Source organism: Chiloscyllium plagiosum, unplaced genomic scaffold, assembly GCF_037043375.1.
Source record: "Chiloscyllium plagiosum isolate Xiang-an unplaced genomic scaffold, Cpla_swu_hap1 HiC_scaffold_32, whole genome shotgun sequence".
NCBI lineage: Eukaryota > Metazoa > Chordata > Chondrichthyes > Orectolobiformes > Hemiscylliidae > Chiloscyllium > Chiloscyllium plagiosum.
The window spans coordinates 27,293,233-27,320,611 of record NW_028270170.1 but is presented as its reverse complement, the minus strand read 5'-3'; the positions used below and the strand labels follow the sequence as shown (position 1 = coordinate 27,320,611).

The window sequence follows — 27,379 nt, the reverse complement described above, 5'->3', positions numbered from 1 at the left end:
TCATCTATATGTAAAGATACTAGTGAGAGTGGGTCAGTAGGCTGCTGGAGTGGAGGATTTGTATGTGGAACACGGTGAAATGGAAGTTAAGAAACAAAAGGAGCTCTATCGTTAGTTTTTAAATTCATTCACAAACTGTTGACTATCAACATTTATCGTCTGTCCTCAATTGCCCTTGAGAAGAATCTTCTTAACACCCAACAGTCCATGGGGTTAATGATATCTACAGTGCTGTTAGAAATGGAGTTCCAGGACCTGTAACCCTGAAGGAATGACAATATAGTTCCAAGTCAGGACTGTGTATGGAATGGAATCTGCAGCTGGTGGTGTTCAATTGCATCTGCTGCTGTTGTCCTTCTAAATGGTAGAGGTTGCAAGTTTGCTGTCGAAGAAGCACTGGTGTGTAGGTGTCATCCATTTTGTAGATTGTGCACAGTGCTGCCACTATGCAGCAGTGGTGGATGAAGTGAATGGTCAAGGTGTGTCAGTCAACCAGGCTGTTTTGTTCTTGGTAGCATCCACCTTCTTGAATATTGTTGGTGTTTGAAGGCAGGGGAAGGGGTGACAGGAAAAATGTTCTTAGTGGAACAGATGGAAATGAGGGCCTTGTCAAATACAGTGGTAGGAATCCTACCATTTTGAAGAACTTTGGTAAAAGGACAATACCAGAAACTATAAAATGAAGCTGACATCTTCAGTACAGATGCAAATGTGTTGGAAAAACTGAGAGAATGTAATAAAGTCCTAGGAATCTAAATGAAAGGAATTAAAGTGAAATTAACTAAGAGAATCAGTTGTATGATAGTGGATATTAATTGATGATAGTCAATTCACAAAACTGAGACAGACAATTGAGGGAAGTACAGAGTTGGAGATGGATCATGTGACAGTGAGGGAATAGTGATCAAAGTTATTGAAGTAGTCTTATTTCATGATGAGAGCAGGAAAGAGAACCAGTGTCTGAGAAAATAATGGTCAGGGAAGATACCTCAGCAGAACCATGACAACTTGTTCTACATGAAAAGACAGGGACAGCTTGTTCTGATTAAGGTCCCTATAACAGTACTTTTTATTTGGAATAAGCATTGTTTCAACAAAGCTTGTTAACAATTATGAAGTTTATATGATTATTGTATTTTGGGGTTTTATTTTTAAGGTAAAATGAAGGTGATTCATATGACTTGTTCTGAAATCTTCCTGACATCAAGCCTAGATGGTTTGTTTGTTCAAAGTCTTTCAAGACTAGGAAGAATTAGCAAGGTATTTACACTTGTAGAGAATGGAAGCAGCCTGTTTGCTAACAATAGATAGACTGAAGCTGTCCAAAGTCCCAGAAAACTATTGAGAATATCAGATTGTAAACTATTGTGCTTTAAACTATTGAGTTTTTATTCCCAGATGTAAGAGAGTTTGGCTCTCTAAGCAACATTCCTACCATGATACAAGGTCCTTGTGATTCACATTGCAATAGGAATAAGCTTTGGGAGAGTTATAGGTTTTCCGAATTGATAGTTATTGATCGCAGACAGGCTAACTTGCTAGAGTCCAAGTTTACTGCATGAAAATGCGCTGGAGCTCAAACTTAGATTGGAAGGACTAAGTTTGTGTGGTCTTACAACAAAGCTGGAAGATTTGCAGTGATGACAAGAAGGAAACCTTTCAATGCAGCGAGTGGTAAGGATCTGAAATGCACTGCTTGAGTGTGTAGTGGAGGTGCAGAATTTCCAAAAGAAAATTAGTTAGTAGACTGAAGAGCAGGGCTATGGAGCAAAGACAGGAGACCAGGTGAATTATTTTTGCAGAGAGCTGGCACAGAGACAACAGGCTGAATGGTGACCTGTGTTGCAATCATTCTGTAGTTGTATGATTCTGTACCTATATCACCCATTTATAACACTGGCCAAGAGATTGGTGGGGTAGTTTAATGATGGGCTGTGATAATACTGTAAACTTATAGAACCAAATTAAAGTACCTCACACGAAGGTATGAAGCTTTAGTTCATTGTTCAGTTGTCATAATCAATAAAGACATAGGTGAAAAGAACCACCATCTTTCCATTTTCACTTCTGCCTGGGACTAGTATAAAATATCTATTAGAGAAAGTATGTTGCCTGCTTGCTATAATATAATATATATTTTCCTGGTTTCTCCCTTCCTCTTTCCCCTCACCCCAGCGAGGAGGGATGCCTCCAGGAGCTCGCATGGGAATGCCAGGAATGCAGATGGGCATGCCATCTGGCTCATCTTTCATGGGCAGCCCTGCTATGAGACCAGGTATCCCGCAGCCAATGATGGACCCGTTCCGGAAACGTCTGCTTCCACAGCAGCAGCCTCCACAGTCAATGCAGAATCGTGGGAGAGGGTAAGAAACTGCAAGTGTGCACCGGGTCCCTGCGTACACAAAACAAAGCATTTATTCACAGCAGTCAGAGAGAACGGCCAAGTTCATGGAATGCTTTAATATTTATAACTTGGGGCTTCCCAGTGTGTCTGCATTTATCCAGTGCACACATGAGTCACACACAACCAAGAAGGTTGTAGCATGATTGCCACGTCTATGTCAACTTGTCTGATCTTAGTATTGGCAGTGATAGGGTATGGCAGTTGGTTTGCTTCTTTTGGATTTGGCGGAGAAAATTTGCCAAGCTTTTTGTTCCTGACTGCTTGTCCAGTGACTGTGAGAGGTTGTAAGTGTGCAGCTTAATACCCTTGGAAAGAAACGATTATCTACATAACACTGGCCCAGCAGGGAGTCAGTTCTATGAGAGGGCAGGGAAGAAAAGAGACCAGAAAATTGTCAAAAAAGCAAGAATGTAATCACCAAATCTGGAAGTAATGTGAGTTAATTTAATTTTCTTTTGTTTATTTAAATTTAGGCTGGCTTCCTTTGCAAAACCACCTCAAAAATGATTTGCCTCACTCTTGACAGATAACTCAGTATCTTGTGTCTCATGCCTGAAACGGAACTGAAGTGCAGCTGTGCTGGAACACACAGCCCCAGTAGGATGTTAGTGATGATGAAAACCCTAAACATACTTGCCTGTTCTCTAAATCTGTACCACTGGGAAGGATTTGGAGAGAAAAAGAGTCTTCCTGGTGGCCATGTTTAGCAAATCTTACAAATTGTCAAAAATCAAGTGGTTACCAGCTGCTAGAAACCAGGGCAATTGGAATCGGTTTTTTAAAAGCAATGAACTAGAATCTTGGCTCTCCTCCACCCAACTCAGGACCTTGCTGTTCTCTGAATATTCCATGCATAATGCTGATTATCATGGAATAGCTGAAAGGCTTGCTGCTTGAACTTCTGCCTGTGGTGAACCAACCCCTAATGCTTTTTTCTAATGTCTCACTCCAAGTACCATTGGTGATTGGTGACCATGGGCTTCCGAGTTGGTCAGTGGTTTGGCATTGCCTCCCGGCAGCATCTGTGGAGAGAAAAAAAGAGTTAACATTTCAAGTTCACTGACTGTTCTTCAGAACTATCTTTATCCTTATTCAGTAGTGAACTGTGTATCGTACTGCTAAATTTACTCCAATGCCGTGGTAATACTTTGTGGTTTGAATGGACATTCTACAATGACCCTTTTCTGTGCTGGTCAGTTTTCAATATGGTCAAGAGTAAATTAACTTTACTGTATGGGTCAGCTAGCTCAGTTGGTTGGATGGCTAGTTTGCAAAGCAGAGTGATGCCAATGGCATGGGTTCAATTCCTGCACCGGCCGAGATGACCATGAAGGACACTTCTGTCACCTGAAGCCTGATGACCCTCAGATTAAACCCACCAGTTGTCTCTCTTTAATGAGAGAGCAGCCCTATGGTAAGACTATGGTGACTATACATTGCTTTACAGCTGATTGCAAAAGTGAACAAAGTCTTTGTTTCTGAGAAGACTTCCTCATTTCTGCTGAGTAAGGTATTGCCATTCACATCTTCCCTATTTGCACAGCGTTCTTTGCACCATGATACCCATTGCTGTGTCAGTGTTCACGTATCAGTGGTTGTCTTAGGATATGCTACACATCAGTAGATTTCATCCCAAAACTGACTACTTCATATGAGAACTGGCTTTCTAGGACAGAACACTTCCGCTTTTGTGCAATAGCCGAGAATTGGGTTGCTATGCACTTTTAATAACCTGCCAGGTCATCAGAGACATTTAGGCAAGTCCCTTCAATGTTTCTGCGCAAAGTGAAGAAATCCATTCTGCCTTGCATTCTAGCAGTTAGCATTGAATCTATGCCTGAGATTTATATTTTGGACATGTTATTGTACTGTACTCCATTGGTAACGCATTTATTTACTGAAGTAATGTTTGTAGATATCAAAATGTTGGATGGTTGGAACCTATCCAACTCCCTGCAATCATATGACGTCTTCAGTGTTTTCGATTGCGCTGTTTGTGAGGTTTACCAGGAATGTATCTTTCACTGGCAGCAGGATTTTACTGCACACAATAATTAAAGGAAATTTAAAATGTAGTAGAATCAAGTATAGCAAATATAAATTCTTATGTTCACTTGATCTTTAAAAGCCATATATTTACTCAATCAGTCTTAATTGTTACCTAACTCTGTCTCTTTGCTGTCCACAGTGTCAAGAGACGGAAAATGGCTGACAAAATTCTACCACAAAGGGTAAGTGTTGAATACTGCAGATGTGTTTGCAGGTTTACATTTACGACAATAATATCAGGGATGAAAAAGCTCAGTTATGGGGAAAGAATGAAGATGTTGGGACTGTTCTCATTGGAGAAATATCTAAGGGGAGATCTGATGGGGGGTTTCAAATCGTGAGTAGAAAAGGACATTCCGTTTTGGATTATAAAATAAACAGGTATGAAAGGGCATAGATTTAAAGGGATTTAAAAAAGAATGAAGAAAACCTTTTTCACTCTGGGAATTGTTGAGAGTGTGGATTGTACTACCTGGAAGTGGGGTGGAAGCATGTTCAATTGGGGCACTGAAGAGGGCAGTGGAAGATTATTTGGATAAAAATAATGTGCGAGGGTATGGGGGCAAAGCATGAGATTGGCACGAGGTCATGATGCTCATTTGAAGAGCCAGTACAGGCATATGATGGGCCAAATGGTTTCCTTCCATGCCACAACAGTTCTGAGTTTGAGATTACCTTGCATGCCAAATGCAGGGATACAGGTTCTCCTTATTAGAGCAGATTTTTTTTCTGTTCCTCGTGCTTACATGGATGGCCCTGCAGAAAGATGTCTTGTGGTCAAGTGGTGTCAGTGCCAAGACTTGACCAAACTCCCACATTAATAGATCGCACACCTTGTGACTTAATAGCTACAATGGTAAATACTTGTTACAATGGTGACTGTGTGGTATCAGGGAGGGGTCATTTTTCTACCTGTTTGCAAATTTTAGGATTAAACTACAGCCAAGCGTAAAGCAGGAAAACTTGTTTAATGGTTTTGTAGTTTCTTAAAATAAGAAAGCGATAGGAAAGATGCCCCATTGTGATAATGAAGTCAGCTGTCATAAAGGTTACTTGTTTGGACAAGAGTCTCATCATTTTCTTTTTAGTTAAAACTGGTCTTACCTCAGCTCCTCTCTACAAATTGGAAGATTTTATACCAACTCCTAAGACAGGAAATAGTCTATCTTATTTTTGCCTATTAAAACCCTTCATAGTTTTTTGGAAAAAATCTTCGATTAAAACATCTCTTCACCTTAAGGTGCTTCAATGGAAATAGTCTCCGATGTCTGGCCCAAGAATTAATCCAGTCCCTGTCTTCTGTTCCACAATGGGGCATTCCATACTTGCACATAGTAAGCTAATTGCACCCTAGCAATTGCCTTGTGCTCCATGCCTCGATATAAAAATCAAAAGGCTTTTAGCATTTTCAAGGAATGATATATTGGAACCACGGACTATTCTAGTGTGCTCAGTGAAAACAATACAGTAAGCAACAGTAAATGAAACCCCTCACAAGCAACAACAGAAAGAAAGTTGTTACTGTATGGTTGTTTTTGTTTCAGTCCAAAGCAGCTTCAATATGTTGTTAACTTTTACTTTACAGATCCGAGAGCTTGTCCCTGAATCCCAAGCTTACATGGACCTCTTAGCTTTTGAGCGCAAACTGGATCAGACAATCATGAGGAAACGGCTGGAGATTCAAGAGTCTATGAAGAAACCCTTAATGGTACAGCACGTCAAAAGGCTCAATTCTATTGCATTTGTTTTGGGATTATTAACTATTAAGCTTTAATCGATAGGCTCCTATGTTCTCATTCTCTGTTCTCAATTATGCATGGTCATGTTTCTTTGTCATGCATCAGCAGTGTCTTGCAATTATACAACCGTGTTTAACAAAAGATGTCACAAGACAAAGGCCACGAAATCAAAACATTCACAGAAGTGATTTTTAAATGAGTTGACTCACTGGCAGTTCAGTGTTTGACCAGATTAAGAGTTTTCCAGGAAACAGTATCCACCAGTGCATCAACCGTGCGTCTAAGGTTGAAGAGCTGATTTGCTGCCAATCACAAGGTTGTGAGTTTCTTTTCCATTTGGGTTGGGTCAGCTCTTTAGTACCATCATTTAAAAGGTCAGGTATGTAGACCTGCTGAAGACAGGATGTTACTGTTTTCTGCTCAGTTGGAGGAAAAGGAGATTTTTGATTAGGTTAGGTTCCCTACAGTGTGGAAACAGGCCATTCGGCCCAAAAATTCGACACCGACCCTCCAAGGAGTAGCCCACCCAGACCCATTTCCCTTTGACTAACGCACCTAACACTGTGGGCAATTTAGCTTGGCCAATTCACCTAACTTGCACATTTTTGGACTATGGGAGGAAACTGGAGCACCCAGAGGAAACCACGCAGACATTGTGTGGAGTTTGCACATTCTACCTGACATTTGCCCAAGGCTGGATTCGAACCTGGTTTGCTGCCGCTGTGAGGCAGCAGTACTAACCACTGAGCCACCATGCCGCCTCAATCATAGATTAGCCTAGGACCAGCCATGGTCAAGTATTTGGCCAAAATCATCCTGACTAGGAGACCCTGGATTGGAGCAGATGATCTTGGTTGGTTCTTTCACAACCTTAACTTTACAACTTCCCATCCACTTCCTTTTTTCATTTTTCCAGTTTCTCTGTCTCTATCACATATTTTCTGACAGTGCCCCCTTCCACACCAAGGCTTCCAAAATTTTTTATCATTGGTAGAAGTCCCCGTTGGAAAGGTTCTGAAACACTTGGTGTTTTCTTAATTTCAGCAAAAGCGTAAACTGAGGATCTACATCTCAAACACCTTCACTCCAGCCAAGCCGGAGGGTGATGAAGGAGAAACTATTGCATCATGGGAGCTTCGGGTGGAAGGAAAGCTACTTGACGATGTGAGTGGGATTATTCTGTCTTGGAACTGTTTCCTGTACCATATGATGGGTCTTATATGTATGAATTAGAAAGATTGCTCCCTTTTCATAAGTCTGAGAATACAGTGTTTGCTTGTGAATGGGCATTTTAACATTTTTTTTTTAACTTAAATTTTTTTTCCATCTGTGGAATGTGAGCGTGGCTGGCTGGCCAGCATTTATCGCCAGTCCCTGGTTGCTCTTCAGAAGGTGGTGAGCTGCTTTCTTGAATTGCTGCAGTCCACCTGCTGTGAGTTGACCCACAATGCTATTAGGGAGGGAATTCCAGGAGTTTGACCCAGCGACAGTGAAGGAACAGCAATATATTTCCATGCTGAGTGGCTTGGAGGGGAACTTGGAAGAGGCAGCATTCCTATGTATCGGCTGCCCTTGTCTTTCTAGATAAAAGTGGTCATGGGTTTGGAAAGTGCTATGAGGATCTTTGGTATAGAATATTTGGCGATTTCACAGTGAAGCTGCTGGGGGGCCTTGTATATTAGAGCTCTTTTAACTGAATACTGGAGGCATACATGCCTGTTATGAAAGGTTTAACTAATACCTGGCTAATAGCTAGTTAACGGTGAGTTTAGTGAACACTTGATACTAGATCACAGTAGTGACTGTCCAGCAGAGGGTTTAAGACTTCAGTCCAATTGTGAGATTATGTCTAAATTATAAACATTGTAATTGACAATTAACAGAACCTCAAAACCAAACGGCAATAGGTATATGTTATTTGCAATAACATGTAATGTTTACTTGAATAGATTCATAAACTATACTTTGTATATTTTGTAAAGCCATCTGAAAATAAAATGCCTGTACATAATTGTAATAAATGACCTCAATTTGATTTGTATAACATCTCTGAAAATGGAAACAACATAGTGGAACAGGGAAACAGTTTACCAATGCTACAAAACTGTAAGAGCACATAATTACAATCAAGGTATTTGTTGCAGTGAGTTCCTTGTCTTGGCCATGCTGGCATGGAGCACAGTCCAAGCGAGATAGAGAAAATGGAAGACTCACTCTCAAATTCCCTTAGTAGCAAGTTAGTGAGTAGGTTTGACTGGCTTTCATAGCAAGTTAACATCCTACCTTGGCAATATGCCCATTTATAAGCCGAAGTGCATTTAACCAGGCAACTTAAATGGATTGATTTTCCTTTCACAGCCTGGAAAAGTGAAAAGGAAATTCTCATCCTTTTTCAAGAGCCTGGTTATCGAATTGGACAAGGATCTCTATGGACCGGATAATCACTTGGTGGAGGTAAGATTGACCACTTAGCAACAATTCTGTTAAATAACAAGACAAGATCACAGTGTGATTTCCCCTCGCTCTTAGGCTGCGCAGGAAGCACTAAAATTGATAATCTGGAAACTTCCACTGCCAAAAAGGTATGATAATTATGCAGAACCAGGCCACTGCAAACCTCGTTAATATTAAAGATGAAACATGCAGCGTGGAGGGTAATATATCACAAGAACCAACACAAAACATGGGAATGTGATATCCTTAGCCAGCTAGATAACCAGTTATACAGCAGGAGACATACATAATGTGACTGCTACTCCTTCACCCATTCACTGTGTACATTAAATATCAGTCACCATGACACATTTCATAAAGTTCCCTGTTTGTTGGCTTTCATCCCATTTGCTTTGCCCTGCACAAAGCTAATCTGATCACTCTGTATAAGGTGCCAATGTGTTTGACAGCTGCTACTATGTGTGTGCTAGTGACTCCCATCTGTTCCTATTGTGGGAGGTGAGAAACCCTGTGTGTGTGCTTTTGTGACTGCCTCCCTCTTTTTTTTCTTTCCTCAGAGGAATCAAATGTTTCTTAGCAAAATTAATACTGCACAAAAGAGCTGGCAGCCCCAGGCTGTGGAGCATATTGCTTTTGTTCATATTTGTGGATCTATATTATGTTCCAAACAGTAAAAAGGATTATAATAGCAACCCTGCAGTTTTCAGTACAGCTATCGTATGTTTGCTCAGCAGAAGGTTTTAGACCGTTGAGTGTCATGTGTAGACACAGACCTTGGTGAATATAAACAGTGAGAAAAGGAAAAGATTATCAACTGACACCATTAAAAATCTCAAGGTGATGTTTACAATGTGTGCCACTCCTTGGTGGGGTGAACAAAAACCTTCACAAAAGGAGACCTGGTGCATTTTATTGGCCCAGATGTTATCACCGAGTAAAAGTACACCTGAAATGCTATTCAGGCATTCAGTTGGAATAGGTTGCTCTGTGTGCACCAGTCCTCTGGCACCTCAGATATAATGCTCTTGTTAACCACTTTCTTGGTGTCACTCCTCACTTTCTCCTCTGAGCTTGAAATCACCTCATTCAAAGATTAACCCTTCCAATCCCTTTGTCCCAACATTGACAACTGAGCCATTAACTAATTTTGCTTCACACTCTGGGATACTTACACAAAATTATTTTGCTCTTCCATTTCCCTCTGTCTTCCTTTGAGATCCTTACTCAAAACGATATCTTTGACCAACCAACCAACTAATTGTCCATTCTAATCACTCCTTCCTGGCTTAAGTGTCTATTTCTTTCCTTAGACCTTTACGAAGTGCATTGGGACATTTTTCTCTTAGTATACAATGTAAATTGTGCTTGTTGCTGGATTATTAAATGCAGTTCATTATGTTTTGAGTGAGTTGCCCCCCCAGACATTGACCAAACTAATTAGACAGACTTTAGGGAAATTAGACATGTTACTGGCTTGTGTGGCACAGGAAGCATTAGCAGAGGCTTGAGATCACTGCCCACTTAGATATAAATACTTACAAAAGAAAAAATTATAAATTCTTTAGATGTGCTGTATAAGTTGACTTGTATCTCTTGGATTACAGTGGCACCGAATGCCCACAACACAGGAGACTGATGGCTTTCAGGTGAAGAGACCAGGAGATGTGAATGTGAAGTGTACCCTGCTATTGATGCTGGACCACCAGGTAGGAATTCCTTAATTCAATGGAACCTAAGCTACTTTAGGCAGTACTTACTAATATCTTGTATGAGGCTATTTTTGCAGTTGTATTTTCAAGATGTGGGCATTGTTGGAAAGGTGTCATTTATTACTTCTCCTAGTGTGATCTAAGAAGATGGTTGTGGGCATTTTTCTCATATTACCATAGTCCACACAGTGAGGTTCTTTCCACAACTTTATGGCAGCTGTTTATAACAACAGAGTAAATTTTTAAAAGGCTGTTAAGAGAAATATGAGTCAGATATCGTCTAGACTGGCCAAGGATGGCTGTTTTCCTTCTCTTAATAAGATTAGTAAGTCAGTTAGATTGTCGTAACAGTCCAACAGCTTCATAGTCCCTTCATATTTGTGTCTGCTTTTTATTTCTTGTTTATTAAATGTGAGTTCAAAACCTCTATCTGGTAGAGTTGGAGCTCACATATTCTCAATTACTAATCCCTAATGAACCACTACAGTGCTGTACCCAAATTAAACAAAAGCAATGTCAGTCAAATACTTGTAACTACCTGCATTCATTGTCTTGATTAGAAGTATCTTAAGATTTCTTAATTTGTAAATAGCTACAAAACCAGGGAGAGGTGATGGCCTAGCAATATTATCGCTAGACTGTTAATCCAGAGACCCAAATAACGTTCAGGGGACCTCGGTTCGAATCCTGCTACAGCAGATGGTAGAATTTGAATTCTGTTCTTTAAAAAAATTGGAATTAAGAGTGTAATGATGACCATGAACCCATTGTCGATTGTCCAAAAAAACCCATCTGGTTCCCTAATGTCCTTTAGGGAAGGAAACTGCCATCCTTACCTGGTTGGCCTACTTGTGAGTCCAAACCCACAACAATGTGGTTGACTCTTAGTCAGATGGGCGATAAATGCTGCCTAGCCAGTGACATCCTCATCCCCTGAACAAGTAAAAAAAGAAAATAGCCATTGCTTAGGAGTCACACCATAATGGTAAGAGAACTATAAGCTGGGAAACACAGACAGAGCACTAACTTAGTCACTTAACCGGAGGATGAGAAAGTATTGTTGGGCCAGAAAGCTGCAGGATTATGAAGGAAACCTCATCATGTTGTTTATAAAGAAAATAACATTCCAGCCCCTTCTATACACTGAACAGAACTGGTTAGATCATGTTACTCTGAGGGTGACCTACCTCAGCTGTTTAGATTAGAGTGGTGCTGGAAAAGCACAGCAGGTCAGGCAGCATCCGAGGAGCAGGAAAATTGACGTTTCGGGCAAAAGCCCTTCAACCCCAGGGCATCAATGTGGACTTCACCAGTTTCCTCATTTCCCCTCCCCCCACCTTACCCCAGTTCCAACCTGCCAGCTCAGCACCATCCTCATGACCGGTCTACCTGTCAATCTTCCTTCCCACCTATCCACTCCACCCTCCTCTCCGACCTATCACCTTCATCCCCACCTCCATCCACCTAGTGCACTTTTAGCTACCTTCTCCCCAGCCCCACCCCACGCCCCTCCCATTTATCTCTCCATCCCAAAGGCTCCCTGCCTCATTCCTGATGAAGGGCTTTTGTCCGAAACATCAATTTTCCTGCTTCTCGGATGCTGCCTGACCCGCTGTTCTTTACCAGCACCACTCTGATCTAAACTCTGGTTTCCAGCATCTGCAGTCCTCACTTCTGCCTACCTCAGCTGTTGTACAGTAGAACGTGTATTTGTTTGCTGGTAATGGGACTTGCCTTGTTCTGAGTCTGCAGTCAAGGCTTTGTCAAAGGGGTGGCAGTTTCATTTCATGTGATTCTCTGTTACATTATTTTATGGGTATTTCCTGACTAATCTCTGAAACTGAACAAAACGTGCAGCCTAGGATCGCCTATAAAAACACCTTCCATTTCAGCCCCCACAGTACAAACTGGACGCCAGGTTGGCACGATTACTGGGTGTCCACACTCAGACACGGGCAAATATCATGCAGGCACTGTGGCTGTACATAAAGAAGAACAAGCTGCAAGATAGCCATGAAAAAGAATACATCAACTGCAATCGCTACTTCAAACAGGTAAGAAGATAGCTTTTACCTGCAGTGTATGTGTGCAGAGGATCACTAATGCTGTGAGTTCCTCACCTCAAACTTTGAAGGAAGAGCCACTGAGATTTAAGGGAAATTTCTCCAAGAGGAAAAGCAGATTGAAAGTTGCTGTTGCAAGCTTCAGAAATGATAGTTAAGTTCAGAGGCATATTGGAGAGCAGTCAGTGCATGGCAAAAACCACATGAAACATGAAGGAAGTACAAAAATAAAACCAGTAAAAGGCTCAGGATATTCCAAAGCATTGATCCAGTCTTTGGTATTTCCCAAGTTTTTGTTAGAATAACACAATGTTTTCATTCCTGTGTTTTACACTAAAGTCCAATTCTTCTCAAGAATCTATGTGCTGCAAGTTTGGACAAAAAAAAATACATTAAGATCTCACAAAGGAAATACTAGCCAGGGCTGAAGAGAAAAGGCAATGGAACAGATTGCTAACAGAAGGCCGTGTTTGACAAATTTGATTAGATTTTTTGAGGAGGTAACCATGAAGTGTTGATGAGGGTAATGCATTTAATGAGTGTTTGTGGACTTTAGGACGACTTTAGATAAGGTCCCTCATGGTCAAGATTGGTCAAGAAGGTATGAATCTATGAAATCTAAGACAAAGTGGCATGTTGGCTGAGGCAGGAAGTAGAGGGTGATGGTCGAGGATGTTACTGTGATTGAAAGTCTGATTTTCAGTGGGGTTCTGTGGGACTTGGTACTGGGACCCTTGCTATTTGTGGTGAATGTTAATGATTTGGACATAGGGGGTATTATCAAAAAGATTGTAGATGACACTAAAATTGGTAGAATGTTCAATAGAGAGGAGGGTAGATGTAAACTGCGAACAATATCGCTCAGATATGCAGAGCAATGGCAAATGGAATTCAACCCGAAACAGTGTGTGCTATTGAACTTTGGGAAGTGCTAACAAGGCACGAGATTAAAGTGGTAGAAGGCTAAGAGGAGAGTTGAGAAGAATTTTTTTTAACTCGGTGGGTGTCTGAACTCACTGCCTGCAAGGGTGGTTATGTGAGAAACTCTCAGCATTTAAGCAATATTTAGATTTTCACTTGCATTACCAGACACTCCAGGGCTACGGAAAAAGGAATTAGTATCATTGTTGACAGACGTGGACACGATAAGCGGATTGGCCTTGCTTTGTGCTGTAAATGTTTATGGCTTTTCCAAAGAGCCAGCACAGGCACAGTGGTTAGTATGAAGCCCTGAACTCTTAACAATGTGGATTGACCATGCTAAGTTGCCTCACTGTGTCCAGGGATGTGCAGGTTAATTCCATAGCCATTGGAAATGTGGGGTTAGGGTGGGAGACTAGGCTTGGATGGGATGCTCTTCAGAGGGTCAGAATGGGCTCAATGGGCCAAATAGCGTCTTTCCACACTGAAGGGATTCTATGATTCAAAGCCATGGCTGTCAGTCCTATTCTCTTTTGTCAGCCTGAGGATTTTGAAAAAGACTTGATGGATAAATTCTCAATCAGAACACCATGATCTTTCAGGATTAGCATTTCAAGATAAGTGCTGAATAAAGAATTTTAATGCTCCATACGTCTCTGCTGTCAGCTCCCACCCTTGTGTACACACACAATTCCACCAGCTGAGTACTTGGACATTCCTGACAAAGAAGAAAAAGGCATTATTCCACAATAAAGTACCTCCAAAATGCTCTCATCAATGCAGCCGAATTTCCTTTTATCACTTTACTGCTTCTTTCACAATGTTCTCAGAAGGTCTTACACCAACTGAAACCACAATACATGCAATATAATCCAGGCCTCTCTTAGTGCCACATTTGAATCAGGTTAACATAATCCCTCTGCACAGACTTCATGTGCTACCACTCACACAATAAGGCTGAATTTAGGAACTTCGACTCTTAGAAATTAAAGTCTGACTGTTCGGTCTATTCCCAGGTTGGTGCTCTTGTCTAAGTCCAACCACAATAAAAACCCACCACCATTCTACCAGCAGCTGAATTGTCCCATATCTCCCTCTCCCCAACACATCTAGACCTCCCAACACAAGTGACACTGTTACTGTATTCAGTACCTACATTGTCAGTCTGAACTGATTGTAAAAGGAACGGTTGAAGTACTTTTACTCTCCACAGAGCCCATGTGGAGAGATCTACTACAAGTAGTAAATGTCAGGATGTATTTTTGTTCGATTTTCTCCCACCACCAAAAACTGCAATAGCCCAACCAGCATTTTTGATTTACCAGTGTCACCAATTCCAGTGTATGCCAGTTAGCAACATTTTTACTGTGATATTTAATTGAGTTGTTGCTTTATGCTGCATTGGGTTATTTTGGACAGTCATATTTTATTTATAATTGGATCAGTCCATCTGAGTCGAACTACGTAAGCACAATTTTAACATGGGAGTCCATGTGAACCCTTCATTAAGGAGTCCCAAGTCAGTAGTAAACACAGAACCCTTAATAGCCTAGTTGTCAATAAAGCTGAGATTCACACTGAGAGGCACAACAGTTACTGGTGCCTTTTACTGTGTCTCCTGTGTTAACAGTGAATCTGTTTTCGTAGATCTTTAACTGCATGCGAATGAAATTCTCTGAAATTCCGATAAAGTTGGCTGGTCTCCTGCAGCACCCAGATCCCATCATTATCAATCACATGATTAGGTAAGTGAAAGGGTGTCGATATTGTGATTCACACGCTCAGACTTGTGACAATTATTAGACTCAACAACAACGTGAGTAGTTGAATATCTAGACCAATGCTGGACATTGTTTTAAAGGTCACACAGCACTTGACGGACTTCTTCGGTAACTTTATTCGCATTGAAAACTACCACCAACCTCCTGACCTTGCACCTGATGTAAAAGTGCTTCTTATCATGACCCCTGCAAAGTAAACAATGAGGGGTCACGTGGGGTTTTTAATCTAGCAAGGAAGCAATGACAAAGTCAATAAAGCCCTTGCCTAATGGTCAAAGAAGACTGGAAGAATATAATTCAATGGGCAAAGTTGCTGATAATTGTGCTAAAGCATCATTGACTGGAATTACTCGTGAGATTTTCAGGTTGCTGAAACTGAAGGGCAGCTCTCACCCAATACATTGTACACCAGGTCATTCTCCCTGAATACAATACATCAGCTCCAATGAATTACATTGGTACTATACAGCATCACATCAGACAATGGATTTAGCTACATAGTCATGTTATTATGTTCTAAAATGGGATAACTGGTAGTGATTTCTATTAAGATGCTCCAATGCTATCACAAACTGGAAAAGTATTCACTTATAGCCTCTACTGTGGACCGTATGCACAGTTATATGTGATTTTGGGTGCAGTAGCAGACTATTAGCAATTGGGTAAAGCAGGAGAATGTCCATAAAACATTCAGTACAGTAACGTGGAGGCTGGATAATATACAATTCTATCTTACAGCTGTTACAATAAGCAAAGGTTTCCATAATCTATGTGACATTTTGCAATTATTTAGAGGTTGTATTAGTGACGAAGTACAATGATACAGAGCATTATGGCTCTAAATCTCTTCTTATTGTTTGACACAGTGTGGATCCTAATGATCAGAAGAAAACAGCATGTTATGACATTGACGTAGAAGTTGATGACCCTTTGAAGAGTCAAATGAACAACTTCCTCCTTTCAACAACCAATCAGCAGGAAATCGCAGTGCTGGATATTAAGGTAAAGAAATATAAGGAAAATAAATATGAATTCCTTTTCCATTTCTATTTTCTGCAGCTATATAATAAGGCCATAAGAAGTACAAACTGAATTAGGCCATTGGGCCCCGCAGGCCTGCTCTGCCATTCAGTAGGATCGTAGCTGAAACTTAATTCCTCCATATGTACTTTCCTGCAATTTCCCTGTAATCCTTGGCTTCCTTATGGATCAAAAATCTATCTATCTCGGCCTAGTTATACAGAAGGACTCTGCCTCCATAGCTCGCTGAGGCAAGAAGATCCAAAGACTCTCAGCCCTTAGAGAAAAGAAATTTGTCCTCTGGTCCTGGACCCTCCTACGAGGGGAAATATCTTCTCAGCATTTACTCTGTCCCCACACCTAGAGACTACAGCAGTTTCAGAAGATGGTTCATCATCTCCTTCTCAAGGACAATTATGGATAGACAGACAGACATTCACATCCCATGACTAAATAAAAAGAAATTCCAAAGACTCCTATTGGACTCGAAACATTAACTCTCTTTCCCTCTCCACAGATACTGCCAGATCTGCTGACTTTCTCTAGCAGTATCTTTTATTTCACATTTGCAGCATCTGAAGTATTTCGCTTTACAAAAGTGGTGTGTTTCAGTGCAATTCACCCAAAAATCGATCAAAACCACTTGCTGAACTTCATGTGCAAATAATCCATGTGTTTTGGCAACAGTTAGCAAAATTCTACAACAGAATTGGTCGCTCTCTTGGGAGCTACCCACTCCTGCACACCCCCCAAAGAACAAATTAATCAGTATTCCCACTACTTCTATCTATTTGTGGACCTTCAAGGAGATTTTAAAAAGTTAAGCTGTTTCTTTGAACCTCAAGGATAGAAACAGATTTTCAATATAAGTTTAACAGTACGCCGATGTAACTACTGGATGGTTTTGTACAGTTTTTGCTTGAAGTCATTTTCAGTTATTTTTATTCAAACTAGGATTTTACCATTGGTGTAGACGTGCTGATGTAACTAGGAAATACATGGGCATGCGACAAGACCTGCCCCAAATTTTAGTGCTGACAATAGGTGGCTCAGTGGTTAGCACTGCTGCCTCACAGCACCAGGGTCCCAGGTTCGATTCCAGCCTCAGGTGACTGTCTGTGTGGAGTTTGCACATTCTCCCAGTGTCTGCCTGGGATCCCCCTGGGTGCTCTGGTTTCCTCCCACAGTCCAAAGGTGTGCAGGCCAGGTAAATTGGCCATGCTAAATTGCCCATGGTGAGAGAAATGGGTCTGGGTGGGTTAATCTTCGGAGGGTCGGCGTGGACTGGTTGGGCCAAAGGGCCTGTTTCCACACTGTAGGGAATCTAATCTAATTAATTAAGTCTCAAGAGCTGCTGACCAATCACTGACAATGGCAATTTTCAAGTGCAATACTACACAGTTTAAAATGTTAAAGTGAGGGGTCTGCTTCCATGACTCTTTTATACTTAAGTAGGCAAACTAAATAACCAAGACAAATGTCTGAGCAATCCATGTCCCTAAAAGGTGCAGCTTGTTGAGTTAATCCAGAAGACTTAAAATCCCTATAGTGTGGAAACAGGCCTTTCGGCCCTTCGAGTCTACGCCTCCCCTCTGAAGAGCATTCCACTCAGACCCATCCCCTACCCTATCCCTGTGGCCCTACCTTTCCCAGGGCTAACACACTGAATCTACACATCCCTGGACACTATGGGCAATTTAGCATGGCCGATCCACCCAAACTTCACCTTAGAAGGAAACCAGAGCAGCTGAAGGAAACCCGTGGAGACACAGAGAGAATGTGCAAACTCCACAAGAACAGTCACCTAAGGCTGGAATCGAACCCTGGTCCCTGACACTGTGAAGCAGCAGTGCTAACCACTGAGCCAGTGTGCCGACTTGATACACAGTAAACAATGAATGTACAATAACAGTGCACTGATCACTAATTACCTGAGGCTGATGTGGCTGAATGTTATAAGGCTTTATTAAAAACTCTTTCAATCAATCAACTCTTTCAAAAAATTCACCAAATACCCTTAGATAACACTTTCCAAACCCATGACGATTTCCATATAGAAGGATAAAAGCAGCAAAAAATGGGTACATTATCACATGCAAGTTCCCCTCCAAACCACTCATGACCCCTGAGTTCCTAATAAATCGCTGTTCCTTCAGTATCATTGGGACAAAATCCAGGAATACCCTCCCTAACAGCATTGTGGGTCTACATACAGCACATGGGACTGTATGGAGTATCATGCTGAGGTTGTACAGTACATTGGTGAGGCCTCTTCTGGAGTACCGTGTATAGTTTGGGTCACTCTGTCATAGGAAGGATATTATTAAATTGGAGAGCGTCCAGAAAAGATTTCCCAGGATTTTGCCGGGACTGGAGGGTTTGAGTTACAGGGAGAGGCTGCATCGGCTGGGACTTTTTTCACTCGAGTGTAGCAGATTGAGGGGTGACCTTATAGAGGTTTATAAAATCATGAGGGGCATAAATGAGGTGAATACCAAAGATCTTTTCCCTTGGGTGGGGAGATCAAAACTAGGGGCATGTTTTTAATGTGATAGGAAAAAGATTTAAAAGGAACCTGAGGGGTAACTTTTTCACACAGAGGGTGGTTCATGTGTGAAATGAACTGTCATAGGAAGTGGTAGATGCAGGTACAGTTATAACATTCAAAAGACATTTGGACAGGTACATGAATAGGAAAGCTTTAGAGGGATATGGACCAAATGTAGGTAAATGGGATTAGTTTAGTTGAGAAACTTGGTTGGCATGGATGAGTTGGACTGAAGGATCTGTTTCTGTGCTGTACGACTATAATACTCTAGCTCACCAAGGGCAACTAGGGATGGGCAATAAATGCTGGCATTGCCAGCGACCCCTACCTCCCATGAGAGAATAACAAAAACTCTCAAGAGCTTCATTCCAAAAATATACTATTATTGTATGTATCTGCCAAGCCATAAGCCCCCCCAAAAAACTATAAATCTTCATGTTTCATTACAAAACAGCAGCTATTAACTGCAATTACAGTTTGAAAATCTGAATGTTGGAAGCTGGTTGTTCACTCCACTGAATGATAATTAATTTCTGTGGCTTGAAGGAGGGTCATTGGACATAATTCTGCTATCTTGGCAAAGGTGCTGCAGGCCTGCTGAATTTCACCAGCAATTTCTGTTTTTGTTTTAATCTATTTGGTGTTCTGAACCAGCATCTTCCTCACATTCTTTATGTTATACAAACTTAGTTTCTATATTTTTCCATTGTGATTTCTTTGTGTCATCTGGCTGTGTATTGCACCTATAGTGACTGAATACCACGTGTGAGGAAAGTTTGCCACAGTGCACTTGAAATGATATGAGATAGTGAGCACTGAGTTTGTAATTTTTAAAGGCCTCTTTGAGAAGCAGTGATTATTTATTATGCAGTGCTTAGTGAGAGGCATGTAATTGGATTGAGGCTAGTCCTGCAAAAGGTGGTGATCAAACTTAATACATTATCCTGTAAAAATAAAATCACATGGTGATAGCCACTAGTGCTGCCACAGATAAGTTTCAGGTTTACAGTTTGCCATCAAACAATGTTGGCTTCACATTTGGCTGGGTTTTGACTGACAAATGTTTCAAATTTTGCGATAGCTCGGTAAAATTACTAGCAAGCTCAGGTAATAAACAGAGATAACTTTCCAGATTATTCCAACTACAGGTTGTTCTGCTATAACGCAACAGTGGCATTCCTCTGCCACCTCGTGTGCTATAGGAAATCAAGCTGTGGAAAACAGCTAGAGAAAATTACGCTGTAGAAGATCACTAATAGAAATTCGCTATGTCCATTCAGTAGAAAGTTTGTGTTATCCAAACAATGTTCACGATTCATCAATCGCATTATAGCCAATTTGCGCTAATGAAACATGTGTTATAGCAGAACGACCTGTATAGCTTAGATCATGCTTGCTCACTGGGTAGTCCAAATTTTCAAAAGATTTCTTTGCTCGCTTTGCTTCCCTTGGTAGCACACTCAGCCAAAACCCATGAGATTCTTGGACTTGATCACAAAAATCAAGGCTGCCTCTCCAGTGTATTTATTCCTCAAAACAGCATTATCTGATCATGACCATATTACTTTTTGTGGAAGCTTGCTACGTTTCTTGCATAACCATAGTGAGTATACTTCAAGAAATACTCCATTGGCTGCAAAAGTGAACGTAGAACTGTGCAGCACAGGAATGACCCCTTCAGCCCATGATGTTGTGCCAATATGATGCCAAATTAAACTAATCCTTTCTGTCTGCCCTTGGTCCATATCCCTTCATTCCTTGCATATTCACACACTTATCTAAAAGTCTCTTGAGCATCTTATTGTATCTGCCTCCACCACCACCCTTGACAGCGCATTCCAGACTCCTACCACTCTCTGTTTAAAAAAAAACCTGCCCCTCACATCTCCTTTGAACTTTCCCCCTCTCACCTTAAGTGCTTTGTGCTTTGAGATGTCCAGTGAGCCTGAAAAGCATTACTTAAATACGCATTTTTTAAGATTATAACTGTAAAGCTAAAAACTCAAATTGCAATGGAACTATGAAACTGTAGCCATAACTCAGTATACATTTCACAATAAATGAAAAATAGAATACTGCAGAAGCTGGAAATCAGAGACAAAAATTGCAGCCTAACTTGCTGATATTTTTGAGTATTTCTGTTTTTATTATAAAGTTCACATTATTGGTCAGCTTGTTAAATTGTCTTTGGAATAACAACAACTTGCAGTTAGTGTCTCAGATAGCAAAACATTACTTCAGAGGAATGTTATCAAACACTGACCCACATAAGGAGATATTAGGACAGATGACCAAACATTTGGACAAAAAGGTAAACTTTTAACGAAGCATCTTAAAAAAGAGGAGAGAGAAGTCGAGAGATTTAAGGAAGAAATGACTACATTTAGGGACTAAACAGCTGAATAATTTCAGAAACAACATACCAAACTATGCTATAATCAATTTTTATACATATTACTCCTTGTTGCTTTTCCCATTTAACTACAGAATCTGCCTGATGAACTAATAATCTTTAAAGCTTACAGATGATCTCCGGTTTGAAAAAGACAAGCAAATAAATATTATTAAAATGGAGAAAGAAATCAAGCTGAATTCAAATAGATATGTATCAACATTCAAGAAGAACTTTTAATTTTTGACTGTCACACAGAATACCAATAATGGAATTGAATCACTTGTCTCTTCCCTTAGTCACCTGTCTTTAGATGAAGAGACTGGGGGCATTCTGGCGAAGTTTGCCGATAATACGAAGTTAGGCTGACAGGCAGGTAGTTCTGAGGAGGTGGGGAGGCTACAGAAAGATTTAGACAGTTAGGAGAATGGTCCTGATGAAATTCAATGTGAGCAAATGCAAGGTCTTGCACTTTGGACAAAAGAACAAAGGCATGGACTATTTTCTAAACGGTGAGAAAACTCAAAGCTGTACGAAAGGATCTGGGAGTGCTGGTACAGGATTCTCTAAAGGTTGACTTGCAGGTTGAGTCCGTGATTAAGAAAGCAAATGTAATATTGTCAGTTATTTCAAGAGGATTGGAATGTAAAAGCAGTGATGTATTACTGAGACTTTATGAAGCTCTGATTAGGCCCCATTTAGAATACTGTGTCCAGTTTTGGGTCCCTCCTCTCAGGAAGGACACACTGGCACCAGAACATGTCCAGCGGAGATTCACAAGGATGATCCCTGAAATGGTAGGCCTAACATACCACGAACGGCTGAGGATCCTGGCATTGTATTCATTAGAGTTCAGAAGGTTGAGGGGAGATCTGATAGAAACTTACCAGATAATGCATGGCTTAGAAAGGATGGATGCTGAGAAATTGTTTCCATCAGGTGGGGATATTAAGACTCGTGGGCACAGCCTTAGAATTAGAGAGGATCAATTTAAAACAGAAATGAGGAGACATTTCCTCAGCCAGAGAGTGGTCGGCCTGTTGAATTCACTGCCACGGAGTGTAGTGGAGGCCGGGACGTTAAAGGTCTTCAAGGCAGAGATTGATAAATTCTTAATCTCGCAAGAAATTAAGGAAGACGGGGAGAGTGTGGGTAAGTGGCGTTGAAATGCCCATCAGCCATGATTGAATGGCGGAGTGGACTCAATGGACGAATGGCCTTACATCCACTCCTTTTTCTTATGGTTCTACCCAAGGTATCAAGATGGGGAATTTCAGTGAATGTAACACTTTAGTGACAGAATTAAGTAACATCATACCGAGCTACGTCTTAGACAGAATGTGTGCTGTTCATTCTGTGAAACTTCAATTTGTATGAACTTCCAACTCATAATTTAAGAGCCTGGAATCCAATGAAAGTCACGTACTGATTTGAGCTTCTCCATAGCAATGTATTTCAGACACTGATTAGATAGGACTTTGGGACTCATAGGGAGTTATTTTGATGGAAAGTTAAAAACAAGCATGAATTGGGACTGTGCTAATAAAACATGAAAGAGAAGGGATGTGTTGTAGCCACAAGCGGGCAGAAGTTCTGTTAGCTCTTCATTCCCTGTTTTCTGCATTTGCTGTCCTCCAAACCTCATCCTTCTCCCATTCCTCTTCCAAACGAAGGGGAAACCCAACAAGATGCCCATTTTATGTACACCGCATTATAGAAAGGATGTGGAAGCTTTGGAAAGGGTTCAGAGGAGATTTACTAGGATGTGGTCTGGTATGGAGGGAAGGTCTTACAAGGAAAGGCTGAGAGACTTGAGGCTGTTTTCATTGGAGAGAAGAAGGTTGAGAGGTGACTTAATTGGACATATAAGATAATCAAGGGTTAGATAGGGTGGACAGGGAGAGCCTTTTTCCTTGGATGGTAATAGCTAGCACATGGGGACATAGCTTTAAATTGAGCAGTGATAGATATAGGACAGATGTCAGAGGTAGTTTCAACAGTAGTAGACTTGCCAACGTTAAGGGCATTTAAATAGTCATTGGATAGATATTTGGAGGAAAATGGAATAGTGTAGGTTAGATGGGCTTCAGATTGGTTTCATAGGTCGGCGCAACATCAAGGGCTGAAGGGCCTGTAATGTGCTGTAATGTCTTATGTTCTATTACCATGGACTCCCTTTTCTCCAGTTCCTCCTACACTTAAAGCAAAGTAGCACAACACTCACTTTCTTAATTGAAATCTTCAGAGGTTTTCCAGAATACATTTTGATGAAGTATTAGAAAATATGTCATAGATGATGTCCCAAAATGTCTTAAAGGGCTAAGGAAGTGAACACTGTAAGCTGACCATGGTTTTCAGCAGTGTTCAAACTCTCAGTAGAATTCTTTTGCTGTTTATTGTTAGGACATGGCATTATTGCTAACCCCTGATTTCCATGTAACCTCTTCAATTACTGCTAAATAGAAAATTTTTGTTAATCAGACCATATTAGTTGTCCTTCAGGAAGCTAGACTTTTGTACACTGACTCCTTCACCCAAGGTGGCATTCTGTGTTAAATATGAGCTAAACTGGGTTGTTGCAATTTAAGACCTGATCTTGGTCACCTTGAAGACTTAGTGTCTAAATTATCCAGTGGGCGTTATTTCAAGCAGGTTGGAGTGTAAGAGCAGGGAATTCTTACTGCAACTGTATAAGGTGCTAGTGAGACCACATCTGCAATACTGCGAGAAGTTTTGGTCACCTTATTTAAGGAATGATATCATTTCGTTGGAGGCAATTAGAATCAGAGATTCATACATTATGCAAACAGACCCTTCGGTCCAACTCATCAATGCCAACCAAATTTCCCAAACTAAATTAGTCCCATAACGGAAGAGGTTTCCTAGGATGATCATAGGGATGAGGGACTCTCTTCGGAGCAAAGGCTAAATAGGTCAGCACTCCACTCACTGAAGTTTTGAAGAATGAGAGGTGCTATCATTGAGGCATACTGGCATTTCAAGAGGCTTGACAGACCTGGCCAGGTATTCACGCAGGGAAGGTCTTTGCGGAAATGGGTGGGGAGGGAAATATATCCCTGGTCCGTTTATAGGTGGCGGAAATGTTGGCAGTTTATGCTGTGGTTGAGTGGAAGGTGATGACCCGGGGGGTTCTGTCCTTGTTGCGGTTGGAGGTGCGGGGTTTGAAGGCGGAGGTGCGGGATGTGGACGAGATGCATTGGAGGGCAGCTTCAACCACGTGGGAAGGGAAATTGCGGTCTCTAAAGAAGGAGGCCATCTGGTGTGTTCTGTGGTGGAACTGGTCCTCCTGGGAGCAGATACGGCGGAGGCGTTGGGAATACAGGATGGCATTTTTGCAGGAGGTAGGGTGGGAAGAGGTGTAATCCAGGCAACTGTGGGAGTTGGTGAGTTTGTAAAAAATGTCAGTGTTAGGTCAGTAGTTATTGATGGAGATGGAGAGGTCCAGGAAGGGGAGGGAGGTGTCAGAGATGGTCCAGGTGAATTTAAGGTCGGAGTGGAATGTGTTGGTGAAGTTGATGAACTGCTCAACCTCCTTCCGGGAGCACGAGGTGGCGTCGATGCAGTCATTGATGTAGCGGAGGAAGAGGTGGGGAGTAGTGCCAGTGTAGCTACGAAGGATGGACTGTTCTACATAACCGACAAAGAGACAGGCACAGCTGGGGCCCATACGGGTGCCCATGGCTACCCCTTTCGTCTGGCTGAAGTGGGAGGATTCAAAGAGGAAATTGTTAAGTGTGAGGACTAGTTCAGCCAAACGAATAGAAGTGTCAGTGGAAAGGTACTGGTGGGAATGTCGATATTGTATCCGTAGCTCCTGATGCGGTTGCCTTTACATTGGGGAGACTGGCTACCTTCTCGCAGAGCGCTTTTAGGAAACATCGCCGGGACACCCGCACCAATCAACCCCACCGTCCCGTGGCCGAACATTTCAACTCCCCCTCCCACTGTGTCAAGGACATGCAGGTCCTGGGCCTCCTCCATTGCCGGTCCCTCACCACTCGACGCCTGGAGGAGGAACACCTCATCTTCCGCCTCGGAACACTTCAACCCCAGGGCATCAATGTGGACTTCACCAGTTTCTCATTTCCCCTCGCCCCACCTTACCCCAGTTCCAACCTGCCAGTTCAGCACCATTCCCATGACCGGTCCTAGCTGCCAATCTACCTTCCCACTTATCCGCTCCACCCTCCTCTCCGACCTATCACCTTCATCCCCACCTCCATCCACCTAGTGCACTTTTAGCTACCTTCTCCCCAGCCCCACCCCCCCCCCTCCCATTTATCTCTCCACCCCAGAGGCTCCCTGCCTCATTCCTGATGAAGGGCTTTTGTCCGAAGCATCGATTTTTCTGCTCCTCGGATGCTGCCTGACCTGCTGCCTGACCAGCACCACTCTAATCTTGACTCTGATCTCCAGCATCTGCAGTCCTTACTTCTGCCACACAGACAGACTGCTTGTCATTATGTATGTTCCCAAGATAGGAAAGGCATCTTGCTGCATGGCACACTGTGCCAGCTACCTGCACGCAAATGGAATGCAAGCTTTTTCAACTAAATGGCCATGTCAGAAAGTGGTGGGGAGTAATACTCAGTACAGTCATGGAGGTCTATATCAGTCAGGGAGTCCCCATACCATCAGTCATGGGCACAGTCCGTACATTGTTCAGGGACTTGGTATAGTCAGTCATCCACTTGGACTGCTCATGGAGGTACGTCTGGCTACAACGTGGGGCAAGCTCAGACCTTTCGGGTCATCACAACATTGTTAGCCAACATCGTACGAACAGTTAGGGGTTTGTTCAATCGTGCCTAGAGAGCTGCTCCCTGGAGTCAGTCAGAGGTCTGGGCCCAATACAGTCTTGGGTCCGTGCACTGATCTCTGGGGTGAGTGCAAAGGATGACTGTAGGGCCAGAGGGGAATGCAGCTATGTGCCATAAGCAGCAATGACTCCTGTGCAATTACGTTGCTGGTGAGGGACAATGTCAGATTGCCACTGCTTGTTTGGGTGCACAGCAGCCTCTTAAAGATGGCGCGGGTGCCAGTTATGCTGTTTGTCAGCAGATATACAGAGAGTGGCAAGCTGCTTTTGGAATCGAGTGTGATAAGATGGGGTTTGAAGTAGGTGAATAGAGATCATAGATGAAGGATAGTTAATGAAGCAAATTTAGTAGGATTGCAGAACAGTTACTGCAGTTTTTAAAAGCAAGTAACCCTGGTACTAATTATTAGCCCAAATTACAGATCTGCTTATTGAAGCATAGTTGAAGTATAGTTTGCAGGCAAACCGGAGCTGAGATTCAGCCAGCAACCAGTAGCTGATTGGTCTGTGGACCAGTGACCAGGTATCGATGATAGAGGTCTTCTGCTTGCCAGCAACCATTTGATGGTAGTTCACGTTGCTGAATAGCTTGGGGTTGTGAACAAGAGAATGAGAAGCCTTCTGATCAACACCAGTTCAGGAGCATTCTCTGCTCTATGCAATGAAAGCCACTTTATCTTTCTTTCTGTTGTTGCTATAAGCTGTGAAGTTTAATAGGTCAGAGACATTTTATAAGTTTGAACCAACCATCCTGTGGTTCTTGCAAACCTGTGAAACGATCCAGAGAAGGAATACTGAGAATAGGTCTCTGATCAACACCAGAACCATCTCAGCAAATGCTATGAACAGAGATCACTGAACTGTTTTCCCAATTTTTCTTCCATCCATAACACCCATTTTTTCCCCTATCCTAATATGTGTAGTAAAGGGTACGTTTATAAGAGGGTTAGAGTTTTAGTAGAGATATATACACCAGTACTTCAGAAATGTTTACTTTAGCTATGGTCCATTTACTTGTAATAAATAGTAATTTTTGTCAATACAGAATCCTGGTTTCTGTCAACTGTATTCTGTAAAATACAGTTTCGCATGACCTTCATTGCTCAGACCTTTGAGTAGAGTTGGGATCATTCCTGATGAATGGCTTCTGCTCGAAACATTGATTCTCCTGCTCCTCGGATGTTGCCTAGCCTGCTGTGCTTTTCCAGCACCACACTCTCGACTCTGATCTTCAGCATCTGCAGTCCTCACTTTCTCTCCTACAGGAGTTGGGATGTTGGGTTTGTAAAAGATGTTGGTGAGACCTCTTCTGGAGTACTGTGTCCAGTTCTGGTCACCCTGTTATAGGGAGGATATTATTAAGTTGGAATGGGTTCAGAAAAGATTTAGCAGGATATTCCTGGGAATGGTGGGTTTGAGTTGTAAGGAGAAGCTAGACAGGCTGAGACTTCAGGGGTGA

The 27,379-nt window shown here is 41.9% G+C and overlaps 1 protein-coding gene across 1 annotated transcript in view; it reads left to right on the top strand.

Moving 5' to 3' along the window:
• Positions 1–27,379, top strand: part of LOC122539941 (SWI/SNF-related matrix-associated actin-dependent regulator of chromatin subfamily D member 2-like) — a 45,384-nt gene that overhangs the window by 2,472 nt on the left and 15,533 nt on the right. Inside the window, exons 2-10 of the mRNA XM_043675139.2 lie at positions 2,176–2,363; positions 4,593–4,635; positions 6,039–6,161; positions 7,237–7,356; positions 8,551–8,646; positions 10,251–10,352; positions 12,248–12,409; positions 14,987–15,084; positions 15,987–16,122. Coding sequence (XP_043531074.1) covers positions 2,176–2,363; positions 4,593–4,635; positions 6,039–6,161; positions 7,237–7,356; positions 8,551–8,646; positions 10,251–10,352; positions 12,248–12,409; positions 14,987–15,084; positions 15,987–16,122 — 1,068 coding nt within the window. The remainder of the gene's footprint in view (positions 1–2,175; positions 2,364–4,592; positions 4,636–6,038; positions 6,162–7,236; positions 7,357–8,550; positions 8,647–10,250; positions 10,353–12,247; positions 12,410–14,986; positions 15,085–15,986; positions 16,123–27,379) is intronic.